Source organism: Saccopteryx bilineata, chromosome 3, assembly GCF_036850765.1.
Source record: "Saccopteryx bilineata isolate mSacBil1 chromosome 3, mSacBil1_pri_phased_curated, whole genome shotgun sequence".
Lineage (NCBI taxonomy): Eukaryota > Metazoa > Chordata > Mammalia > Chiroptera > Emballonuridae > Saccopteryx > Saccopteryx bilineata.
In genome coordinates, this window is record NC_089492.1 from 148,726,910 (window position 1) to 148,746,594 (window position 19,685).

At 48.2% G+C, this 19,685-nt stretch overlaps 1 protein-coding gene across 1 annotated transcript in view; it reads right to left on the minus strand.

The window, feature by feature from the left end:
• Positions 1 to 463: 463 nt before the first annotated feature.
• LOC136330624 (uncharacterized) overlaps positions 464 to 19,685 on the minus strand; it is a 72,016-nt gene continuing 52,794 nt past the window's right edge. The window contains exons 3-5 of the mRNA XM_066267708.1: positions 6,652 to 7,038; positions 5,583 to 5,730; positions 464 to 2,573 (exon numbers count right to left, since the gene is read on the minus strand). Coding sequence (XP_066123805.1) covers positions 2,229 to 2,573; positions 5,583 to 5,730; positions 6,652 to 6,797 — 639 coding nt within the window. The 5' untranslated portion in view covers positions 6,798 to 7,038 and the 3' untranslated portion in view covers positions 464 to 2,228. The remainder of the gene's footprint in view (positions 2,574 to 5,582; positions 5,731 to 6,651; positions 7,039 to 19,685) is intronic.

Consider the following 19,685-nt stretch of genomic DNA (forward strand, 5'->3'; position numbering starts at 1 on the left):
CTTTGCCTTGGAAGCACTGACCATCACACCCCAAGCCACTTGCCCCACTTGTTGAGAGCTTCAGTGGCTCAGTGTGTGGTGGAGAGCTCATCTTTAGTCAGGCTCTCTGAATTCAGAGGCTATTTTCATTCCTGCCAGCTCTGTGACTACAAGTGAGTTAATCAACCTCTCTGAACTTCAGTCTCCTCTTTGTTTACAAAATCCAGATACTATGATATTTACCTCATAGGCCTGTTGAGAAGACACTTGAAAGCATCTGACCCATAGTTAGTGTTCAGTAAAAGCATCTTATTAGTATTAATTACTACTCTATAAAATCAACACGGAACATTCTTGTTCATTAAAAGGAAGAAAAAGACAGGTTAGGTTCCAATATATGAAGTCTTAACACCAGGAAGAAACATCATGGATTTTAATGTGCCATAGCACAAAAGACACTGATATCTTTTATTGGTTGATAACCACCATAATAAAGGTTATTATTTTTAAGAAATTGGCCTCAGGTTCAATGCCAGATGAAGAAGATTTGGCAGTATAAAGTAACAGAAAAAAAAGTAATAAGAATTAGTTCAATGGCAACATTTACAAATCTTGGAATGTTCTGAAATAGAGAAATCTGTTGATAACAACGATGTCTGTCAGATACAGAATGGGTTGTCATGGTAGGAGCACTGGGCACACGGCACCCAGAAAGAATGTGGTCAGCATGTCATTGCATCCCAATAGCACGCGAGCCTCTGGCAGAGGCCTGGAGGTGGGGGGGGGGAGCGGAGGAGCCCCTCCATCTTCAATGACTGCCTGACATTGCCTTTGGAGACACTGGAAGGAGAGCACAGGAGGGAGGGGAAGGATCAGTCTGTGAATGCGCAGACCTTTACGTCACCCCAGATGAAAATGAGCTCGGGATCTAGCTACTTTTATTAGGAACAAATGGGAAAAAGCTTTCTGGCATCAGTATTCTTGTGTCACCTGAGGACTCGGGAAAACAGTGTTTGAAATAAAAATGTTAAGCAGTCTCAAGTGGTTTCTGAAGTGGGATGTGACCATTACAATGATAAATTGTTATTTTCCTAAGGTGCACATTTTTATCTTGCCCTAGAAATAGCAGTTCTGAGTCGTGAGCTGTCTGAACCCCTAAGGGTGTACCAACTCCTCAACTAAGCACTTTTACTAAATAAATTACATCCACCATTCTCCAACTCCGTGCAGAATCATCTCTTATATATATATTTTCCTTCTCAAGGCTTACAGCTCATTGTGCTGTAAGTAATCCCTTTTTCGGTTCTTAATAAATGGACTAATAACTCAGAATGTTCGTGTTAAGAGCAGATTGTAATTATAACTAAAATATATAAATAGAGTGGATTCCTGTCTACTGGAGGATTAATTTCAGACTCCTCTCAGGGATGTTTTATTTCCAAACAGGACTTTCTTTGTTAATAAAAATGTGATTGTGTGTGTTATCAAAGCCTCATGTCTGTATTTGATCCATGAGTGCTTGTTCCCGTGTTCTTCAGGGGATCAGCACCTTCCTCCCCATTGTTAACGGCACCCTGTATCCTTTATAAAAACCACATTCACCTTGATTTCATTTCAGTTTGGCATTCATCTTCTGGAAAATTATGGGAATATATTTCCCACCTCCTTGAATGCGCATTACATTATACGAGCTCAGGAAAATAAAACGCCCAACTTCATCCAGTAGCCCCGTGTGAGTTTAGGTACTTAATTCTTACATTCAGCTGCAGAAGTCCCCCGAGACCCGTTTCCTCCCCAATCTGGCCTCTGGGGTCAGGTCGCAAGTCTACACACTTTGTTCTTTGAATAACAGGTTCCACACTATTTCGCTTCTGGAAGTGGAACTCTTGCTTTCCCGTGGGTACCCTATGCTAGGGGCACCGACCTTGAGAGCAGTCCCAGTGCCCTGAGGTGGTCTGGGGACAGAGGAGCTGCCCCTATTGCTGACTTTTCTCTTTTTCCAGCACCCCTTGAATTTGTGGGTGGCAGAAGCAGGCGAGGGGATTTCAAAAGCCAAGGGTCCGGCACAGTAGCACGTTGGAGGCCCCAACATTGGAGAGGAAGGAGTCCACTTTGTTTTCTCCGTTTGGATCACATGTTCAAACCTCAGACCCCTCCACTCCTGAGAGCGATAGAGTCACTAGGTCCCTCATTCCTGATGACTGGGACAGCAAAGAGGCTCCGTCTGGAAACCCAGGAGATGGCAACATTCAGGAGAAGAGGAGTGAGCCCTGGCTTCCATGGGCACTGCACAATCCTTCCGGAAGTGGAGACGAGGGCGGAGGGTGAGCCCTGGCTTCCGTGGGCACTGCACAATCCTCCCGGAAGTGGAGACGAGGGCGGAGGGTGAGCCCTGGCTTCCGTGGGCACTGCACAATCCTCCCGGAAGTGGAGACGAGGGCGGAGGGTGAGCCCTGGCTTCCGTGGGCACTGCACAATCCTCCCGGAAGTGGAGACGAGGGCGGAGGCAGAGGGGAATCGGAGGGCGGTGCCTGGTGCATTGGGCCAGCCAAGTTGGAGTGTGGGGGTCCTTTGTGCGGAAACGAACTATGGCACTGAAAAATATAAAAGAAGAAATTTGACTGACTTGAAACTTTGCAGCATGTGAACCCTTGGGAGAACCTGCCCTGGGCCACATTAGTTTTTAATTTTGTGCCTCATCAGCTAGTAGACAAAGGAGAAGACGAAATTCTGGAAGGTAGTCTGTCCAACGTCATACTGTACTCGGCACAGATGCTAATAAAATGTCATTCATTTTGGGGCCCCAGATGATATCAGCCAACTGTGATGATAGCTGCTGGCCCCGTTGACTGTTTCCTCTGTGCCAGAGCTACTCGGAGTGCATGGCTCTTGTCATTTCTTTTTCCACAACCTCACAAAGCCTATGAGGAGACCAAAGCTCAGGAGTGAACAACTGCCTGGATCCCACACAGGAAGTGTGGTGCTGGGACTTGACCCGGGCCTGGTGAACCTCACTGCCTTGCACAGAAGGCTTTCCAAGCATCCAACTGTAAGGGAGCCTGCCCACCCCAGCTCCCAGGGCTTTCCTTCCTGCAGATGAACACGGAAGAATGGGAATTCCAGTGTTCTGGAACTTCTGGAGGTCTTTCTTTGTATATTTATCCAGCACATACTTTCCTGTGTTAAAATTGGGCTTGTACCACCTTTCATGACACTTACTGGATTTGTTCCTGAATAATGCTTCCTATTTTTTCTTTTTCTATATCACAGGCTTTCAGTGAGGCTTAAAGGAAAAAAGCATGTGTGGAAGCACTAGGGCTTTAGAGTCATGGGAGAACTAACATAGCCAGTGCAGAAGGTGATGGGTGAGCACAGCCTAAACCCCCACCAAGGCCACAAGGGAAGGACCACTATCTACCCAGTTTCCATCTGAGGAAGCTGAGGCACAGAGAGGTTAAATAAGTTGTCCAGGGTCACAAGGCAGAAGGAGGATCCACATCCCAAGAGACAGCTGTCCTCTGCCTACCTCGCAGAGGCCCTAAGTGCTTGTTAGACCTTACCTGGTGGTTCAGCATTGCCAAAGAAGCAAGAACAATCAGCCCTCTCTCCTTTTTAAGCTTACATACTCCTAAGTTTCCGACTCTGTGATGCGCCGCAGAGACCTGGCCTGCAGTTCATGCTGACCTTACAGCAGGGGTCGGGAACCTTTTTGGCTGAGAGAGCCATGAACACCACATATTTTAAAATGTAATTCCATGAGAGCCATACAACGACCTGTGTACCTTTCGCATTATCCAATAAAAATTTGGTGTTGTCCCGGAGGACAGCTGTGATTGGCTCCAGCCACCCGCAACCATGAACATGAGCGGTAGGAAATGAATGGATTGTAATGCATGAGAATGTTTTATATTTTTAATGTTACTATTATTTTTATTAAAGATTTGTCTGCGAGCCAGGTGCAGCCATCAAAAGAGCCACATCTGGCTCGCGAGCCATAGGTTCCCAACCCCTGCCTTACAGCTTCTGGAGCCTGGGTTGTTTTAAAATAAACAGCCCCCAAGTTGGCATGCAAAAGAAATACAAGAAATAAGAAAGAAGCAATTTATATTGCATAACTTTATACTGTGGGTTTTCTGTTAAGACCAAGACCTCCTAAACTAAATAAAACTAGCAGCATAGGAACTCTTTCTCTATCATAGCAAATCCAGGTATGATTTTATCTAAAAAGCATAACCCTCTGTCTCACGTGCAAAGTTAAAACATATTTGCAATTCACATACACTAAAATTTAGGTTTTAAAGGACAGCATGTTCTAATCTCACAAAACATTTAGCAAATAACCTTTGAGTTCACATGAGCCACCCACACAAAAACCAAACTGAACTACAGAAAAAAAACAAAACAGAAAAAGCAACTGTCTGTTGGTGACCAGAGTTTCTGTCAGTTCTTTGAGTATTTTGTCTATAAATAATCTGTATGTTTCAAATGTGACCATTTTCTTTAAGGTGCCTCCTGGCGTGTTCTCATTTCAAGTGTGCTTTAAAAACAAGAATTAAATGTGTAAATTATGGGAACTATTGAGTTTTTGGAGGGGAGATCTTTGATACACATGCTTTTTAGATACCAAAAGTGTCAAAGCGAAGCATTAAGATGATGTATTCTTTCTTCAGTGCATCTGTTAATCTTTTATGAAATCTGGAGTTTGATAAATTGCCAGAGATAAAAACATCATTTTTAACCTAGTGTGGATCCCAAACGTCAGAAGGAAAAATAGTGCTGTGTCTCCTGTGTGTAAATTTGCCTCTCTCTCTGCTTGTGAGTTATGGGATTTTATTTGCAGGGAAAACATAATGCTCTATTAACTTGAAAATGATGGCTTTTACTCAGAAATGTGAGAACAGAAGAGGAAAAAAAAAGCATTCAAGCCTCCGAGAGGTAATCATTTAGCAAGGGTTGAGATATGCTTCAAGTGGCACAGGGCGGCATGTGGAGGAATGGTCACCAGATAACACAAATCGAGTCCATCACTGTCCACCTTCCTTTGCAGACACTCGGCACCCCTGGTCTGGTGTGGATACTGGAAATTCAATGGAAACATTTCACTTAACATCAGTGTAATTAGAGATTGATGAAACTATTTAATGTAATTTTTCCTGAAAAATCGCTCAGAAATTCTTTCTTAAGTGGCAGCCAGGTGAGCTGGGCCACACAGAATGAGCGAAGGACTGCCCCTCATGGGAGGGTGGCAGCCTCCCCACACACAGGAGGACCGTGGGCCCAGACAGAGCTCCAGGAAAGCTGCACCCTCATCTCTTCCCGAGTAAACGGCCATGTCTGCCACAAGCTGAAAGGGCTCCACTAGGAGTCGGTGATCAGTGTGTGCTCTCTCGTGTAGTCATGCTTGACCTAAGCCAAGACCACAGGTGGCCCTCTTCAGAACCAGCTTTGCAGGAAAGAACCAAGAGGAGGAAGATGAGATGGGTGCACGATGCTCAGGCTTGGAGAGAGGGAGGCCACTGTCCTTCCAGGCCCAGATGCTGCAGACAGGGCCAGCCGCCCTGCCCCCGCCCATGGCTGCCCCCTGCCCTTCCAGAACTGCTCACATCTGGAACTTGGCAGTCAGTCATTTCATCTCTCTCCCGTGGCTCAGACGAGGACCAAGGCTTCCAAGATGTCAGTGAGACCCCATTGCTGCTCCATCTCAGGGACTGGCCAAACTGACACTTGGCCCGCCACACTGCCCCTCTGTGGCTGTCAAAGGAGTGGAGCAAGATGTTTATTTATGAGAAAACTTTTAGTACCTCCTATTTGCAAGACTTTAGGTTAGGATGATAAAGGATGCTTTTTAGTGTAGCAGACAGAGTAAGATGTGAAGGGACTGAGCCGGAGAGTGACTTCACACCCAGGCTCCATGAGCCACATCCTCCTGGCCCAAGGACCATGATGCACTGGAGAAAGAGACCATGGGTGGGTGGGTGAGGGGGCAGACCAAGCAAGTGCAGCCAGCAAGAGAGAAGACAAGGCTCTGCAAGGAGGTAGTAGATGTGGGGGTAAAAGGAAGGTCTGTACTGGAGAAGCAGCATTTCCCTTCCCATCTGGAGGAGGCTGAGCCTGTGGAGGGCTGAGGCCCCAGTACTCAGGCAGGAAGATTTAGTTACAGGAACCAGAGCATGTCTGCCAGAGAACTGGCACCCTCTGAGCTCCAGCTGTGTCCCCAGACGTGGTCATGGAGCAGAGGAATGTGGCACATGCCGTGTCCTGCCGGCTTTCTACAATGGATTTTGTGAGCCATAAGGAAGAGTGGGCGAGCAGCCACAACAGGGCCTGGCTGAGGCACTGGGCCTGGGCCCTCGCTTGGCAGTGCCCCGAGGGCCAGCTCCACACCCTTCCATCACATCTGGATGGGCAGGAGGCTGAAACCCCACAACTTCCAAGGAGCTACAAGCCTCAGTCCCCCCCCACTGCTCTGATTCTGAAAACAAACAAGAGTTCTTCCTGCAAAGACAAAGCCCTCCAGTTGCTCAATCTCTCTCTGAACATTTCCCCGTTGTAAATAGGTGGGTGGGGGACTTCAGAGGCTTAGAGTGACAGCTTTGCAAAAGGAGCTGAGGGCATTGTTGCCACACAAAGAAAAGAGAAGAAGGTTGAAGGACAGACACCGCTGAGGCTCACCTTATGTGACAGAGTAAGCTCAGGGTCCCAGCCAGGATCCTTGGACGTGGGCACAGATGACCCTGACCTTCACGGCGAAGTGGCCCAAGCCAGAGATGTGAGACCAACAGTCTTGGTGCCAGGAAAGCCTCAGCATGAGAGGACATTGCCCACAGAGCACAGCACCCGGCCCCTGGTGCTCGTTCCTCCACTGGAACCCTGTGTGGAGTTCCTCTCTAAGTGAGGCTGGGTGCGCATCTTCACAGGAGGTCCATGAGGAGAAGGCCTCGTACTCCTGCCAGACTGAACACTTGCCAGGGACAAATGAAGGGCCTGGCTTTGAAGAGGCTTGGGCCAGCCTGTATGTGAGGATCCGGTTTTCACTCTAGCACAAGCCTGCCACGCTCCCTGTGGGACAAGAGGATAGGACAAGCTTACAAAGAGTTGAAGAAACTAGACTTGGTTTACCTGCCTGGACAAATGTGGCTTCATTCATCCAGAAGGCCAGCTTTCAAATTTAGAATTCTCAGGCTCCTGGCAGTTGTGAATTCTACAGCATGGGGCCAAGTGTCCCCTGCTCACTGCAGTCCTTTCCACATGTCCTCCAGTGTAGACAACGCGGGTCTATACCCCACCAACAATGGTCCCTTGGCTACCCCAGGGGTCTGGCAGTGCCCACAGCAGGAGGAGGGCATCCCGAGGGAAGAGGCTTAGGCTGTCTTGCCAGGGAAGTGTGCCGTAGTGAGCCCTGGGCACTGAGAGAATGTGGGCTCCAGGCGGGTACTGCAGGGACGCATGGGAAAAGCTACAGCCAGAGGAACAGCAGAACAGGGCTCGCTAAAGCTTGGCTCCTGGGACAGGACCCCTACTTCTCAAGTTCCTGTTGCAGGGATTGAGAGAAGCTGAAAGGACATCCTGAGAGAGGGTTTCTGAGCCCCTGAGCCCTGTGTCGAGGTCAGCTCTGCCCACTACCCCAATCTCACCAGCAGCATTTTGAAGAGAAAGTACAATGGTGCGTTTGGTTCGTCTTCCTCCCACCCCAACCACCATTTACATCAACATGTCATAATGAAAGCTATTCTGGGTACCACCGTTGCCTCGAGTTTGATGTCTTTCCATGGTACAAAGTCCTATGTCCCTTTCAGAAGTGGCTGCAAGGGAGCGAGCTGTTGTACGTAAATGGCGTACAGGCCATGGAAGCGCATGCTCAGAAGGGAGGGCACTTACCACCTAGAAATGTGTTCCACAGGGTGGAAAGGTTGAACCAAGGAGAACTAGGCTCAGACAGATGCAAGCCTCTGCATGCCCTACTGAAGTGAATGACACTGGGACACTTACGAGCAGTTAACGCAACTGATGTCGAATCAAGAAAATGATGTCAGCTGGTCTTTAAGGAGAAGCCTGCCAGCAGAGTCTGGTTCTTTCAGAGTCTGTCTGCGGCACCCTACTCCCATCAGGCAGCCAGCCCTTGAATCAGCAACAGAGGCAGGGCAGATACCACAAATGCTTTCATTTTGAGTGTCTTTTTCTATTTAAATCAGGGAGGAAAAGGGAGCAGTCAGTGAAATGTCAGCTGTGTCCCGGTGCACACGGCTGCTTGGGCAGGCCCGGCGGAGCAGAGCTGCCAGTGGGGCGAGCCGCTCTTGTTCGGGGCTCAGTGGACAGCAGAGCACCCGGGTGGCTGAGAGGTCCGCTGCTCTTGTCATAGAGCACAGATTCCGCTCATGGACACTTAAGGTGAGGGGAGAACTAAGTCAGGGTGCCCTCTCTCTGCTTGGTCTCATTGGCAGTTCAGACAGGGCGAGAGATGCTCACCCCAGAAAACTCAGCCAGACAGTGAAGGAGAGATGCCACCTTTGGGCTCCAACCCCACAATGTACCATGTCCAGTTCCACAAGAGCATGCCAAGCTCTCTTCTGGAGCCCACAGTTCACCTCTGAGACACGGCCAGCATCTGCACCTAAACATTAAAGAATGATTTAAAATAAAAACCCAATGTGTACAAATCACACCAAGATGTCAACAGGAAAAAAATCAATGTGACAGGGCAAGTTAGAGACAGCTTCTACAGGTGCATGGACAGGGGCTGAAGCCAGGCCAGGGGCTGCTCACTTGGCAAGCAGCCTCCCCACCTTCCTCACACCAGTTCCAGGAGGCAGACCCCAGGCTGCACGTGGGACTGATGAGGAGACAGGCTCGGTGAGAGGAAGTGGCTTGTCCAAGGACATGCAGCTGTAGTGTGGAATGATGATTTCAAGTCCAGTCCCTCTGACTCTAGGCCTGTACCAGTGACCACTGCATCAGCTGAGAGGTAGGATTTGAGCAGATGTGAAGGTAACAGGGAGGGGAGCACATGGCCTAAGCCATGGAGTAATGATAGTGAGAATCCATCAGAGAGGGTGGTTTGCACCAGGGTATGGGGGTAAGCCCGGGGAGGTGAGGAGAGGCGTGCGGGAACCAGCAGTGCCACGTTTTCTGTGGTGGCAGCAGTGAACATGGGGACAGGAGAGGGAGGCTGGGCATCGAGGTTCGGCATCAAGTCAGAAGGCTTCTGCAGGAGTTGAAGTGGCACCTATGCCAGGGGGCAAGTGTGCATCCTAAGACGTTGTGCAAGAAGAGTCAGCGAGCTTGGGAACATGAGGGAAGCAGACCTGGTGGCTGGTGAATGACTGTACCACAGAAATTGGAAAATTGGGGAAAGGGTGAGCTAGGCTGGCAGGCCAGCTAGTTTGGATTGGATGTACAGAGTTCAAGGTAACAGCTGCTCGACTGGGTGCCATGTCTTCTGAGCAGCTAGAAATGTCACAGTGAAGTCCAGTCATGGACAGCTGGAGCCATAGAGGTGTGGTCACTGCAGAGAAGAGTGAGGGGAGGGCAAGAATCTAGCAGCCAAGTAGCAAGTATTTAAATTTTCATGGCCAGTCACCGCACAAACCTTCACCAAATAAAAGAACCACCTTCTAAAAGATCATCTGAAGAATGTATAGATTATTCTTTACTCTGGCAATAGTCAGAGTTCAATATTTTATCACACCAAATGATGTTTCATTGAAAACCCACAGCAGGGTTAATGGTGGTGACTGAGGTCTCTGTGGGTAGTGTGTTTCAGTGCAGGAGGGCCAGTGCACTTGTGTATCTCAGCAGAGCTTGGGCAGTTAGCTCGTGCTGCAAGTTTCTGTTTAGCCCCTTCTATGGGCAAAGTGTTGTGCTTCAATTCTTTTTTTTTTATTTAAGATTTTATATACCATATTTTTTGCTTCATAAGACACACCTGACCATAAGACACACCTAGAATTTTAAGGAGGAAAATAAGAAATAAAATATTCTGAACCAAATGGTGTGTTAAAATATTTAATAAAATACCGTATTTTTCACTCCTTAAGACGCACGGGCATTTTCCCCTCCACTTTTGAGGGGAAAAAGTGCGTCTTATGGAGCAAAAAATATGGTAATTAACATCAGCTTTAGCCAGTTGCTGGCTGGGTGGACATATACATGTAACATTGGGAGTGCTGACCCCTCTCCTAATCCTGAGTATATTTTGATGCAATAAGAGTAAACGTTTAGACGTGGAAGAAGTACTCAGCAATAGATACAACTGACAATATTTAAGACTGCAGCATAATTTGGTGATATATAAAAACTGTCTAAGGAATTGTATTTCGGCCCTGGCCAGTTGGCTTAGCAGTAGAGCATTGGCCCAATATGTGGAAGTCCTGAGTTTAATTCCTGGTCAGGGCACACAGGAGAAGCAACCATCTCCTTCCCCATCTCTCCCCCTTCTCTCTCTCTTCCCCTCTCTTCTTCTCCCACAGCCATGGCTCAAATGGTTCAAGTAAGTTGGCCCCGAGCACTAAAGATGGCCCTATGGCCTTACCACAAGCACTGAAATATCTCGGTTGCCAAGCAATGGAGCAGCGGCCCCAGACGGGCAGAGCATCACCCTGTACGGGGCTTGCCAGTTGGATCCTGGTCAGGGCACATGTGGGAGTCTATCTCAGCCTCCCCACCTTTCACTTAAAAAAATAAAAATAAAAAATAAAAAATTGTTGTGGCCTGACCTGTGGTGGCGCAGTGGGTAAACCATCGCCCTGGAATGCTGAGGTCACCTGTTCGAAACCCCGGGCTTGCCCGGTCCAGGCACATATGGGAGTTGATGCTTCCTACTCCTCCACTTCTTCTCTCTCTCTCTCTCCTCCCTCTAAAATGAATAAACTAAAAAAAAATAAATAAATTAAAAATTGTATTCCATAGGTAACACTGAAAATTACAAAAAAGACCCAGACAATGCTTAACTAATAAAAATTCATTGCTGCTGATACAATTCTCATCAAAATACCTGCCTTTGTAAACATGACATCCAGACCTTCTTGGCATCAGAACAGTGAACTGAGAGTGTTCCTCAGTTGTGAGCGAGGCTGAGTGTAGCTTTGACTGCCTTTGTCGGCCCTATGGAGTTAGGCTGGACTCCCAGGCATTCAATAGCTTTAAGTGACTGGATGGGCAGGCTTGTGGGGTTCCAAAGAACAGGCAGCTTTGCTCTGCCCGAAGGCGAGAGGCAGGGCTGTGTCCAGCAAATGGAAGAGAAAGGTTATGACAGGTGAAGAGTGAAGAGCAGCTTTGAGTCTGGAAGTAAGAGGTTCGTCTAGACGGGTTGACTAAGTTAAAGTTTAATGCCTGTCGAAAGAAGTGAATTTAAATCTGAGGGTGGCAGGGACACATGGGAACCTTTTCAAGTGAAATAATACAGTCAAAACTGTGGAAGGAAGGCAGTCTGTGGTTTGGTGCTTATTTAGACCAAAATCAAAAGGGTTACATGCATGAGTGGGCCTTTGATGAGAACAGGCTGCTGATAGGAAGAAAGGGATATAATTTGTGTGAATTGTCAAGTTAATATTGCAAGAGCTTTCATGGCCAATTTCAATGGGATTGTTAAAATATAGTTTTTGAAAGCCTTCCTGAGTTCGTCTTTTCCATTCTGTGGGAGAAGAACGTTTGGGGAAACATGATTTAAAATTGGGTGTGTGGGGGAGGTTGTGTGCCTGAGTCAACACTGGGGGCCATATCATGTTCATGCCAAGAGAAGACGTAAAGCTGCGGTAATTGTGATGGAAAACCGAGATAGAAAATTTAGCACTGCCAGATCTACAAATGCAGGTGCAGCCCTCGAGATGGAGATTATCGGAAAGGGGAGAGCCTGTGGCCTTTGGGGGACAGGATGGGCCATACGATGGCTGAACCTAGGACTCCCCAGTGGTTTAGGATGGAGTTTAGCTCATGATAATGGCCACGTGCTCTGATGTAATTATGCTAACTGACATAGTGAAGTCATTGTGTGCTGACCCCACCCCAGTCAAGGGACCGGAGGAAGCTCTGTCATGTCATCAAGGAAGGACCACCACATTCTCCTGGAACCAGAGGTGCTCAGGTCTAAAGGGTGGCCACTCACATCTCTACTTTTTCCCTTCTAGTTACTTTAGAGCAGTTCTTTGTGGTGGTGAAGCGCTGTCCTGACCAAGAGGACTGGACTCTGTTAATGAAGGTAGGTGATCATGTGAAGTCCTGATTTCCTTAAGGGCTGCAGCATTTTTTCTGCCCTGAGGAGAGCTTCATTTTTACAAGCAGAAGTAAATTTATCATCTCTGAATTTTGCACTCGGCGGGGATAAACTTGTCATCGGCGGGTAGGAGGGCTGGTGGTTAATGAGCACAACTGTGTCCACGGAGCTCTGAGAAGTGACAGGAGAGTGGGTGTCAACCACTGGCGGGGAATCTATAAATTCTCCAGAGGGCTCAGTTGGTTCTAGTTAAGCTTCTCTGACAGAGTCTTGATTCTTTCAGCAGATTTATGAGGCTTGGCCAAATTCCACGACTCTCACTGTACTTGTTAATTAAGACAAAGGATTCCATACGTTCAGTGTCTGCCACAGCCTCACTTGTCGTCACCGTGGGGAATGCTACACAAATGAGAATGTTCATATTCACCACTGGAAAGGGCATCTTAGGTCACAGATTCCTTGACCTTGAGTGGAAGACAAGCTTCTTTTCGTCTTGGTAACAAAGGTTTTATTTCCTTCAGAATGGCCAAGAAGCACAGGTAGGGTGTAACCTACATTTTAACTATGCATACAGGTGAGCCCGAATGTGGGAAGCTTGGCCAGCAACTAACAGATGTTGCAGTAAAACTTTGTCTCTGAGGCAGAAAGCAGTACACACCAGCAAAGCCCAAAGGTACACATACCTTTCCACTCACTACCGGATGCCTGTCCTCACCCAGAAACCATTCTCACTGACCTGGAGACACACGTATTTCCATGATGTCACTTTGTTTTCTGTACCCTCAGGAAATTCTGTGGACCAGGAATTTCATTTCTTTACCTGGACACTGTGCCAGGTGTCCTCTGACTTTAGAAATGAGTGGAAAAAATAGGGTGTCACTCAAAGGGATTTTCAGCTCATTTGCCTAAGATGTGGTATTTCTGGCCTGTCTTTTTTTTTTTTTTCTTCTTGCTTTCAGTGATGTGAATTTTATAATAAAGAAGTGCTGATACCAAAGCTGTCGGGTTCATCTGGGAGACCTGGTATAGTACCCCAACCTCGAATGGCATAAATTCAGGCGCATAAGCTTTTCTCAGTATTTTGAGGTTTTCTACACTTAGCTCTGGTTCCCTACCCTGCAGCCCATTCCCCAAGGATCTCTTGTGCAGGCAACATGGATTTCAGTGGCCCTGAAATAGCAGTTGAGCTCCAGATGCTCACCTCTTCACCTCCGTCACTATTCAATGTAATAGGGACACAGAGCCTAGAGTTCTTTCTGTTGTCTCCTGCTGTCTGCCCAGTGTTGTCTCCTGCTGTCTGCCCTTTCTTGCTTCTCTCTTGTCCTCCTGCTGTCCCTCCTTCTCCCATTTTCCTGTCCTCACTGTGCTTGTGTGCGCGGAGCACACTTCTGTGTGCAGCTTGGACGGCTAGAGAGCAGCACGGAGGGTACATGGGTGTCTTGAGGGCATGCAGGGCTGAGAGGGTAGATCCCAGAGCTGGCATCAGGGGACCAGACCTCCAATCCTGTGTCTGACCATCTGGAATGTGCTTGTCTGCAGTGACAATCAGTGTTCATGTCCCCAGTGTTGGTTTCTGCAGACTGTGAGACTGTGGCAACTGAGGATGGTCTGTGGGCGTTTTCTCAATATTTGCAGATATTTGAACAGGCATCATCAAAGCAGTTTCACTGAACAAAAATGTGTGCTCGGTTCACATATACTGAAACCATTTTGTGATTTTTTTTTTCAGGAGATTGAGGTTTTTAATGTTATGTACTGGAGAGTGCTGTGTGGGTGTGGCGGCGGTGTGCAGGATTTCTGCAGATGTTATGTGGGAGAACTTGCTCAGGGGGACGGCGGCACACTGTGGCTACAAGCAGCCTGCAGTCATGTGTCTGTTTATGTCCATGTGCTATTCACTTCGGAGATTATCTGCAGGCACACTTAAATATTTTAACTCAACCTCAGTTGGGTGAATAGTAGTTGCAGGCAAAAAATACTGATCTGGATCAAATATGATGTTTTTAAAAATGGAATTTTGCATGCAAACTGTTACATCCCCACATTGTCAGAGGTAAGTGAGACCCAAGGACAGGCATTCATCTGACCCACGAGGGTGTGCTATATGTAGGCTGTGGAGAAACTGCGAAAAGTGAACGCAAAGCTGTGCTCCTGCTGAGTCAAGGTCAGATACCCAGGTCAGACTAGACGCAGGGTCTGAGACTTTGGAGATGGCAGAGGCAGGAGCTTTCATCTGATGACCAGGAACTGCAGGGCGGGAGAGAAGTGACCCTGCACCATCGTACCTTGTGTTAATGAGCAGCGGGACTGGGACCAGAGAGTCCCTGAACCCATGGGGTGGGCTTCTCCTGGGACCTCCACCAAGGTGACCAGATTCACCCCACTCCCTGCCACACCAGAGCCACACACGGGGTGTGACTGTGATGAAACCACAGGTGTGCTGTTGTCGCCGGCTCGTGGAGTCGCTCTCAGCTTGCTGTCAATCACACCCAAGTACAGAGATGCCATCTCCCTTCTCCATGGCTCGGTTTGCCCATCTCCCAAGTAGAGGGTAAGGCTGTTACAGCTTCAGATTCTCCCACCTGATGGGTGAGACAGCTGTCATCAGGGTTTGCCTTTCAGTGAGATTTCACTGCTCTTTGAACTGTACAAAGCTTTATATTTCATAAGTTACTTATTTGGCCCATTTACTTTTCATCTCTCCTTCCCTGTTTCTTCACTCCTTCATAGTTCTGTTGGCAATGAATCTCTTTGGTCCCTTACGGTCATGACCCTGCAGAGCCCATGTACCCTTCGGCTCCATGCATCACTCTGTTGTCACTCCAGGTCCAAGCTCCGGTCCCACACCCAAGCGTGCTCATCAGGTCTCAGCCCTCTACCCTGTCTCTGGCCTCCCTTCTCAGCCACAGGGCCATGGGACAGCCTGTGATGCTCTCTGTCCTGAGGCTGTCATGCCAGGTCCAGGACATCTATTCACTTTCTACAGTGTCTCTCAGAGTCATCTCTTTTCCACTCTCCCAGAACAGAACATCTGGGCTTGATCCCTGGGGCAGCTCCTGACCCTACTGTGCGGAAACCAGATGTGGCTTTAAGCAGGTCACTGTTCCCTGTTTTAACCTAAAGTTTTCTTCTGGTAAAAGAGGTGAATTAGATTAGCTCAAAGACCCTTCCAGCGTGCACACTCGGAAAATCTGACATCGCCAACAGCCCTGCAGTTCTAAGCATACTTGAGAGTGAACTAATCTGGCCCTTTACTGCCTGCCTCTCTCTGTCTCCAAATTAATGATCTTGAAGCCCCTCGTCCTACATGCCACTCTCCGCATTAGTTTCTAGCCATAACTTCTCTGTCCTGTGGAATAGGGTGATCACAGAACTTGTCATCCAAACCTGGACTCTTGAGAGTAAAAGGGACACCGTTAAAAATGAAGCTTGGATGATGGGCATAAACCAGGGCATCTGGTTAGCCTAGTTTTGAGTCAAGTCCAAAATTCCTTCCTCAGTCAAATGGCTTTGCTTTGACTACCAGGATCCCAGTGCTTGGCCCAGATGTTCCCAGCCCTTAACCCACCAGAATTGTCTCCTCTTAAAAATTATGGGAGGGTGATTTTCAGGAAGACTGGCTTTCCAGTGCCAGTCTGCAACTGGACAATCATTTTCCAAATCAAAAAGAAATAATCGACTTCCTCATTTTGTTCTCAGAGAGTTCTTCACACATCTGGCAGCAGTGTGTCTAGTTCTGGCAGGAGACAACAACCCCAGCAGGGATGCTTCTGAGGATGAGCCTTCCTGCGCCAGCACCTGCTGGGCTTCCCCTCAGCCCTTAGACAAGCAAGTAGGATGTTAGGGGTGGGGCCTTGGCCCTTCCTGATGAGGGCCGCCGCCTGGACAGGAGACGAGAGCTGCTTGAAGGAGCTTTGGGTGATCTGTTAGAACTGAAGCAGAACAGAGAAAGCAGGGTTTGGCTCAGAGCAAGGCTTTCGCACCCGAATGCTGAGTGACTGCCCAGAACATTCCCCATGCTGCAGTCCCAGTGCAGGGCCTGAGGCCTCTGGCTGGAGACTCCATATGGTAGGACCCAATATCACACCCTTCTACGATAGAAACAGTATCAAGAACCAAGCTGCCTGCATCAAAACAAGTAGCACCATCCTGAATCTGCTCCCCACACTGCAGACTTTGCCGGGGCTGCCAGCTGCGGCCCGTTGTAGTGGACTGCTGGCAGAGGGGCGACTGCTGGGACGTGGCCTAGGCCACACAGTGCAGTTCCAGGTCTGCTGTCCGCGTGCTGGCATGTGCAGGGCCCATCAGAGCGATGGGCACGATTGCCAGATGTGGACACCCAGGTGGAGGAAAGCTGCAGCCTTCCCCGAGTGTCCCTGCTGATGAGGGAGCGGGGCTGCGGGGCTGCCACATACTGATGCTTCCTGAGCTCGGGTGCTGGGTAGCTGTGGGCGACAGGACGCCATGCCGTGCTTCCCCTGGACCCTCGCCTCTGGTTGGGCCAGACTGAGCCCTTTCTGTGTCTAATGATGTTCTAGGAAATTGGACACACTTGAGTCCTTCTTAAAACCAAAAGTCCCAGTGACAAATGTGACATAGTCCCTCAGTCCTCCAAGTTTACAAAATACAACTTCTGTCCAGAAACAGTCATTTTCAGCAGCCAAATGAAATTCTGGCCTGTTAGAATGAGGGTTTCTCACAAGAAAAAGGTGACTCTATCCTCGATGGGAATGACTGAGTTTGAGGAGAAAGAGAAGTTTTCACATGACTGTTCCACTGACACGTTTCCCCTCAGAAGGTTTAGAGAAACCCCACAAGCTGGGTGTCCAGTGTTCCTTAAACTGTCATTGTCACAGAATCTCTTTCTACTGCTCTTCTCCGCAGGCCTCCTCAGCACCCACCCCTCCACATAGCTAGGCCCAAGCAGTGGGGTCAGTTTCTGGAACAGCCCACACCCCCTTGCAGGGTCTCTGTTTTTGTGCTTGAAGGGAAGCTTCAGCTTCTCAGTCTGACGAGGTGCTCACCACGCAAGCCTGACTCTGGAGTTGGGCGTCACAGGGGACTGTCCCTGCCTTGCGGGCGGCTGGCAGTGACAGTTGGAGCCTGTCAAGTGGCGAGGTGGGGTTTTTCCCTCTTTCCTACATTCTAACTGCTCTTTCTTCCTTTTCTCAATGTGTGTAAGTGGTAGCTAGTTTAAGCACCAAATCTAGCACTCAATACTTAGTTACAAGCACTGCCCATCAAGTGCAGGGAGGATTGTGATCTCTGCTGTCCTGTTTCTTCAAGGAGCTCTTTCATACCCTCAAAGCCCATTGTAGCCCCTGCCTAGACTCTGAGAGTGTCCTGGGCCCCCGAGGAACAGGTGGGAGCCAATATCCTGTGTGTGCACCATGCATGCCCGTAGCCTCCACTCAGCCGTGTGGGGCTGGTCATGGGATCAGCCTCCCACACAGAAAAGGAGTGTTCTTATTTGGGGTTTGAATGCTTTTTTAAGCCCAGTGTAAGGTGAACAGCATCATCCCTGCTGTATATTCTATCAGCCCAGATCATGAAGGATGGCAGGGCTCATGACACTGAAACCCAGTCCTTATTCTCCAGTCCCTTTCCTACCACCTGCTCCTTGCAAGCCAGAGCCATGTGGAGAGATGTGAGCATGTGGCTGACAATGTTCCTCAGGTAAGTTGTCCCCTAAATGTTTACCGAATACTTACTATGTTCCAGGAAATGTTTATCTAGTACCCAGCCTGCTTGAAGAATCTGTTCCAATTTATTTTCCATTTAATAAGGGAAAAGAGATACAAGTAACATATAAATCAAGTTTCAGACCTAGTCTTCTAGGAATAAATGTTTTTCTCTTATATCTGTATGCTTCTCTTCCCTTCATTCCTCACAAGTTCCAACCCTGTGTCAAGGTTCTACAAGGATCATCTCAAACCAAGCCTCCAAAATCTCAGTGACAATTTATAGGGCTCATCTCAATCCAGGCTTCTAAAATCTCAGCGACAGTTATAACTCCCAGTGGAACTTTTATTTTGGAAAGGAATCTTGGGTGAATAGGACTAACTTTTAAGTCAAAGGAATAAATACCTGATGGCAGAATCTTAGGCTCCACAGTAAGTCAACAGAAGAGTTATTTTCGTGGTTGTCTGCACATATCTGCCACAATGCCTCTTCAGAAATATTTATGCATGCCTACTGTGTGCCAGGTACTGTGCTAGGCACTGGGGTACTAATATCTATAAGACCTGGCCCTCATCTTCAGCTAGGTCCCCAACTAATAGGTGAAACAGGTACTTCAATGCACCACAATAGCAGACGATCAGCTGGGCTGCCCAAGACCACATGGGTTTAGAGCAGCATTGCCGAGGAGGTAGCATTTGAACTAAGTCTCTAGGTCTCTGCAAGAAATTATATGAACCAGCACTGTGTGCTCGCTCCACTGTGCTTACTGTGGGTCAGTGTGAGAAGCCGTGTTCTGAGTTTTCCATCAAAAGAGTTTCAGGTGCACCGTGCCTGCCCTGAGAGCTGGCTACCAGAGCAGGGGACCCACACAGCTGCCTCTCCAGGGGAGGGAGTACCCAGAAGCTTCCATTCTTGCTGGGCTGTGCATGTTTCCCCAACTTGCTGTAGCTATTTTGAAGTTACAACATTCAAAATTCCTCCCTTTAGCTTGGAAGACTTCCCTGACTTCTAGAGGTTAATGTCAAAATCAGGTATCTCTGAGAGATAACCAGAAAAAAGCATCATCAGCTAATAGTTGCTCTGGAATGGTTTTGAGAGCATGGTGTTCAGGCCAGCAACCAGGGACAGAGAGTGGGATGGGTGGTAGGAAATTAGGAAGAGCCACGTCCTGGGATTTCTGCTCTGCTATCTGAGTCTGCACTTCATCTATCTCCTTCGCAAAGCTCTTCCGCCAGGGGAAATGGTCCAGTGTCTTTCCTGGCCAAACACTATCACATGCAAAAAATGCCTATGCCTGGTCACCTAAGAGGAGCAAACAATTTATAGGGATAGATGGCAGCATACGTGAGACCACTGCACTCACTCTGCTCTTGACACTTGTTTATCAAGCATCAGAGTGAATGTCTAAGTGGAGAACTAGCTGGGGAGCAGAAATCCCAGTGTGCAGAAGAGCAGTGAGCTTCCCTGAGCCTGGCAAGCACAGGCTATGGGCTCCTGGCTTTGCAAGCCTGGCACAGGACACGTAGATGCTGTCCCTTCCTGAACAGTCTGTCCCCCATTTCCTCTGTGCACAGCTGCTGGGGCAGATTTCATTTCAGGCTGTTCTGGAAGATAGAGTGGAAGGCAGATGAGGAAATTGCTTAAGACAAATAAGAAAATTAGAATGACTTGGTGAAAGCCACCTGTAGGAAAGAGAGCAAAATTTGGCCTTAAGGGGACTAAAGTTAGTAGGAGAAGAGAGCAGGGCCTATCAAGATGCTGATGTGCCCAGTAGACTTTTCTTGTGATTTACCTAAACTCGTGGACTTTCTATCGG